The sequence below is a fragment of the Falco punctatus genome (assembly GCF_963210335.1).
Source record: "Falco punctatus genome assembly, chromosome: 7".
NCBI classification, from domain to species: domain Eukaryota; kingdom Metazoa; phylum Chordata; class Aves; order Falconiformes; family Falconidae; genus Falco; species Falco punctatus.
Window position 1 is genome coordinate 56,964,131 of NC_137587.1, and position 5,608 is coordinate 56,969,738.

The 5,608-nt window shown below is 34.8% G+C and overlaps 1 protein-coding gene across 1 annotated transcript in view; it reads right to left on the reverse strand.

Annotated features, from left to right (window-relative positions):
• Positions 1-5,608, reverse strand: part of CYP19A1 (cytochrome P450 family 19 subfamily A member 1) — a 49,477-nt gene that overhangs the window by 13,549 nt on the left and 30,320 nt on the right. The window contains exons 2-3 of the mRNA XM_080394914.1: positions 3,699-3,849; positions 987-1,141 (exon numbers count right to left, since the gene is read on the reverse strand). Of these exons, the coding sequence (XP_080251040.1) occupies positions 987-1,141; positions 3,699-3,849 (306 nt within the window). The remainder of the gene's footprint in view (positions 1-986; positions 1,142-3,698; positions 3,850-5,608) is intronic.

Here is a 5,608-nt window from a genome sequence, read left to right on the forward strand (position 1 = left end):
TGTAATTCAGAGTTGGCCTGTTTTGTAAATAGAGAGAACTGGTAGTTGTAGGGATAGCTAGTAAAATAAAAATGTTTTTTCCTGCCATCTTCAACCATTACAAAGTTGCTGATATTTTTCGGTAGCAAAATCATGTAGGAAGGGTCCTAGTGTCATACAGGAGCACAGCTGCATCACCAAAATAATAACAGAAAATTTAAACTAACAAATAATTTATTTTAGGTGCTCTTTTACTTTCATTACTAGAATCACTGTCATTAACTACTGCAGTCTCAGCTGGTAAGAATCTTTTCGGAACTGTAGAACTTGCAGAACAAGTGTGGCAGTTTTGTTAGCAAGGCTGTAAGATCATTGGAAGTAGCCAATTCTAATGATATGCAAATACTGAAGATTTTCAGTTAATGGAAAGAAGGTGAATCAAAAAATTGCAGACTCATGAAATGGTGACAGTTGGAGTTTCTGTAATTTTCTATTTGATTTCAACGTAGTGATGTAAATTACTTCAGTCTTTTTCTCTCTTACTACATTGATTCCATGTATATTAGAGGGATTAAGAAACAGTTCTGCTGTGCTTATCTTAATTTTGAAACTAAAGTACACCCCCCACCCTCCCCCTTTAGAACAAGACAGAAAAGTCTTTGAATTTAGTGGAGGCTGGGATAGGAATATCCAACTACATTTATGGAAGTGCCAGTTGAGCTAATGTAAATGTTGGACTTGAAACATAAAAATATTTAAAAACTTGCTTGTGGGCATAATTTACTTTTGTTTTAATTGGATGAGATTAAGAATCTGCAGAACTACTTCAGAACCATTTCAAATAGCATACTTAAAAAGATAAATGTGAAAGAACACGTGCAATAAAGTATTTCTACGGGATGTATAGAGAGTACGGTTTTCTGTAAGTATGCAGAGGACATACAGCATTTCAGAAAAGACAGATGGTGTGCTACAGTGACGCAGTGTCTTAATGTACACTGATTTACCTTTGGTGAAAAAGGGACGGATTTCTTTCCAGTGTGCTGGGTTGTTATTAAATATGATCCCGTTTTCGTACATGCCAATGCACTGTAATCCAAGCTTGCTCCCAAATCGAGAAACGTAATGCCAGTGTTTCATTACGTGGAATACACTTGAGGATCTGTGAAAGAAACAGGGGGAGAGGAAAGCTCAAAACAAAAATACTATTTATAGATTGTACACAGAATTTTTATTCTGTCGATCTGTAGTTGAAGTGCTGACTTGCATTCCGAATTTAGCAGGAAGCACGATGCTTGACATCAAATGTTGTTCCTTTTACATAATTAAAAATCTCAATGATATATACCTTCAGAATGTGCATTAGAGCAAGAACATATTCTGCTTAGATTTAAAATTGTTTTTCAGTACACCCCCCCACATAGATTCTAATTTGAATATTTTGTGTAGATAGAAACATGTAGATATATGATAAACTCAGGCAATGACCAGTGTCAGATATTTCAGAAGATGAGGTGAAAAATATTTTGACAGTTGATAATTACATCATGATGTGCATTAAATTGCAGCTATACTTTTGTAGCTGTTTGGTCACTCCCCGACACATATAGAAAGCAAAAATATACATGCATCATTTAAATATGCAACTTCATAATGTGATGTATGTGTGGGATAACTATCCCTAAATAGACGTGTTAGGGAAATCCATGATATGTGTAATTCTTTTTACAGTTGACAAGGTTTATTTACACATGCTGGCAAACAGGTTGACACCAGCGTTATTGCCTTGGGGTATAAATTCCTTTAGAGGGAGCTAGTATTTTAGAAATGTTGATTTAAAAATGTTAGAAAAGTGATGAAAACCTGATCAAATTAAATCCAACAAAGGGAAGGAAATTCAGAACAGAGATTGAAATGAAACAATATGCGACTTTACCATGTAGCATACTCTGTGGACCAAATCCCAGAGTTCTTACATGGGTGTAGTTTATTTTTTCCCCTCAGGCAAAGTAAATGGGACTCTGCTATTGACTTCGGCAGCGCTGGGTTTTCACCATAGATTTGCATGACCAGAGGTAAAGTTAGCAGTGAGATGCCATATGGTACAAATAGACAAACATGGACTAAGGATTGGAGTAAAGACAGGGAGGATTGTCTGCAGGTCCAAACTTCTAAGGAACTCAGCATATTCTCTCTTCCCTACACTTCCCCACGTGTGCTCTCTTTTCTAATTCCCTAGAAAGTTTCCGTATTTTCATGAGCATGAAAAGATGGTGTTGGAGTATGACAGCTGTCCCCAGGAATGCAAAGGTGCAGGAGGCTCATTTTGCTTCCTTTTATTCCACACATCAACACAGGAGACGCATAATACTGTTTTAAGGAAGGATTTTGACATAAAACCTTGTATAAGCAGATTTTCCTTATGAAACTATTTGAAGTCCTCCAAAAGATAACTGTTGTAACCAAGACTGCAAGTCCTCGTCTCTGTGCATTAGCACCTCAGTATGATTAGGTTTGATGGTAAAAATTCAGATGACATTGGAAATAGTATACTTTTACAAAATTCAGGTTATGTTTAGTTTTGCAGTGAATTTATGATCCACTGAAAACTTTATTCTGCATTTTTTTTAAGTTAAATACTAGTTCTCTGTGTACAGTCAATGCTTTTAACCAAAAAATGTCTAAGAAAAGTGATTTATTGACTGTAAAGCCTAATGCAGCTGTGGCGTTGTTAATCAGCCCTCCTCATTTGTTTCTGGTCAATCGGTAGTACAGAAAGTGGAAGACAGCGATAAGAGTTCAGAGCATTTCACATTACAAAAACATTATAGCGCATTAGTTGATATTTGCAACACCTATGTAGGATAGGAATGTAAATAGTTTTGCTGTCACATTATCTCTTTTTACAGAGGTAAAAATAAGCAGAGATGAAGCTGACTTGCTTTGCATGGCAAGTCCTGTGATAGTCCTCTATGCTACATTGTCTTTGAAAAGCTTCTACATAATGAAAACTCAGTATGAATTGATTGATATTGCTAATAAAAAGGCTGTGATTCTTTATCAATTACATATGGTAAAAATTTTACTGCTGTGTTGGTTTATTTTTCTTTCATGGCATAACTCATAAGCATCCAGAAGATCCAATGTAAAAAGAAAGCAACCATCCACTGGAGCTAATAAAATGATGGTCTGAGGTTTAGCATTATGTTTAATACTGTGTATATTTGAAGTCTATGAGTAATCCTATTAATTGGAGTGGAATTACTCATAATCCTATAACATTGCATTTGCTTAATTAATTTGCTGAATTGGAGCCGTAATCTTCAAGCGTTACTCCCATTTTAAGGAGATACTTAAGAACACAGGAAAATAAAATTTGGCTTAATTTCGCATCGCAGTCTAGGTTCCTGTATAGCATGTAATCTTAATATTAAATGAAATAGTAAGAGACAGTAAACATTTTTTAGGATTGACCCACAGTGCTTGACCTTCCTTTCCATGAAGAAAATGAGAGAATTCAAATGTATTTCAATAGTAGAGTCTTTAAAGAAACAAGCTATTAGAAAAAGGTCTGTGAACAGCAGAAAGAAAAAGGTGTATGTTAGGATAAATTTTGAACATAATAACTTCAATTCTACTTTAGGAAAAAAGCAGCAAAGGGGTGGTAAAAATGTGGAAAAAGCTCTTCATATTATTAAGGATAGAAGATAAGAATTTACTTGCTAATTATAAATGTTTCTTCACCGCTGATCCAAACTCTCACAAATTCTCCATATGTCTTATTGTAGTAGTTGCAGGCGCTACCTACTCCCATCCAGAGAAATCTTCCGTGTGAAATGAGGGGACCGATTCCCATACAGTATCCTGGCCCTAAGAAACAGAGCAAGGAAAGTTTTGTCTGAGCAGTGCTCACTGACAAAAACATGCCTCTGAGCATCACCCTTTTAAAAGGAGCTTTTTAACATGATAATCAAAGTCTGCATTGGGCACTTCACATGTAACAACCCTGTCCTGAAGCTCTGTCTTAGAGAAACTTGCATCTACATTGTTGAAGCCTCCTTAGTATCTACGGAAGCCTAAAGTTCTTTCAATGTACATACAACTAATGACACTCATTACTACTTTGCACAATTTCAGACTGCTGCTTTGAGATTGCTTACATGTTGAGGGACAATGGCTAGATACTAGAAAGAAGACATGATCTAGAAAAAATACATATGGTTTATTAACTTGTGATTTTAACAAATCCTTTGAGTGACCTTGGCTGAGTTTGTGTTGAAGTGTCATAGTAACATCTACAAAAGTCGATATCCTTTTGATGTAAGTACATGTAATTAATTACATTTATTTTAAAGTCATTAATACTAGAGTGAGTAAACAGATATTTAAGGCGAAAAGTACTTTACTGCTGTAAACTTATGAAAACATACTTCAGTAGGAGTTAAGAATGGATTAATAAGCATTTAGTCAACAAAGTTCTCAACCAAATCCTTTAACTGTAATTCGCAGATTTTCCTCTTACAACAAAAAGGAGAAAGCCGAGACAGCCAGAGAGAATTTGCCAATAACTACCTCTTTTAAAAGGAAGTTTCCTTCATCAGGGAAAGCTAAATTTGCCCCTTTTGTTTGTAAAGCATAAATCTAACTCCATACAACTAAGTACTCAGAAAACTTTTGTATACTGTTTAATAACTTAGAAGTTGCATATGGCTCCACATACATTCCACTGCTAGGAACTGCAAGACCCCAGATTATTTAAATACCTGTAAATCTAAAGATTATTAATTTAGTTCTGTCTTGTTATTGATCCGATCAAGTATTCAAATAGAATACATAACCTTCTGTGAATACTTTCCCCTGTTCTCTAACTTTCAAAGAGTTTTAGCATATTGCAGGATACTTGGCAAGGATCTTTTCTCATAATTTCATTTAGGTGCCATTGCATTAGTTTAGGATTATTCCGTAGGTTTAGGATTATTCCTGTAGTCAAACACCTTTGTGAGATGTATACACCGGTCTCATTCGTGCGGTAGGTCGTTGCATTGCATCTAATGAAAAATAGCCTGAATCAGGAACATCTACCATAAGCCCCCAAAACATTACAGAAGGGGGCCCTCTAAAAGGGAAGTAATTTGATGTTGTTTTGTTCTGTAGGGTCTTCAGTGTCAAACACGGAGAGAAAAATTGATAATCTACTTAAAATCTGAAGAATTTTTAATAACAGTAATAAAAATAATAATGGTTTGTTTCTAGTAAAGACAATTTAGAAAGCTTTAAAATTAAAACATGTAAAAAGTAGTTTATAATGCACGTGAAAATGTGAACAACTAGAGTTTGTAAAATGGTATTACATCTTTCTAGCACATACATAATACAGTGGAAAACTAAGTGTCATATATTTATATAGTCAAGCCAGGTTTATTATGGAAGTTCTGAGGTTAGAGCAAGCCTGATTGCTTTTTTTATCAGTTATTTAAAAAAAATGGTATTATTTAAACTGACTCTTAGTAAACTTTCTTTGCATACAATCATTATTCAGCATTGCTTTTGCACTTACATTTGAAAACAAACCAAAAAAACCCCATACTGTGACAGCTTTTACGTGATACTATAGTTAAAGTTAATTTAC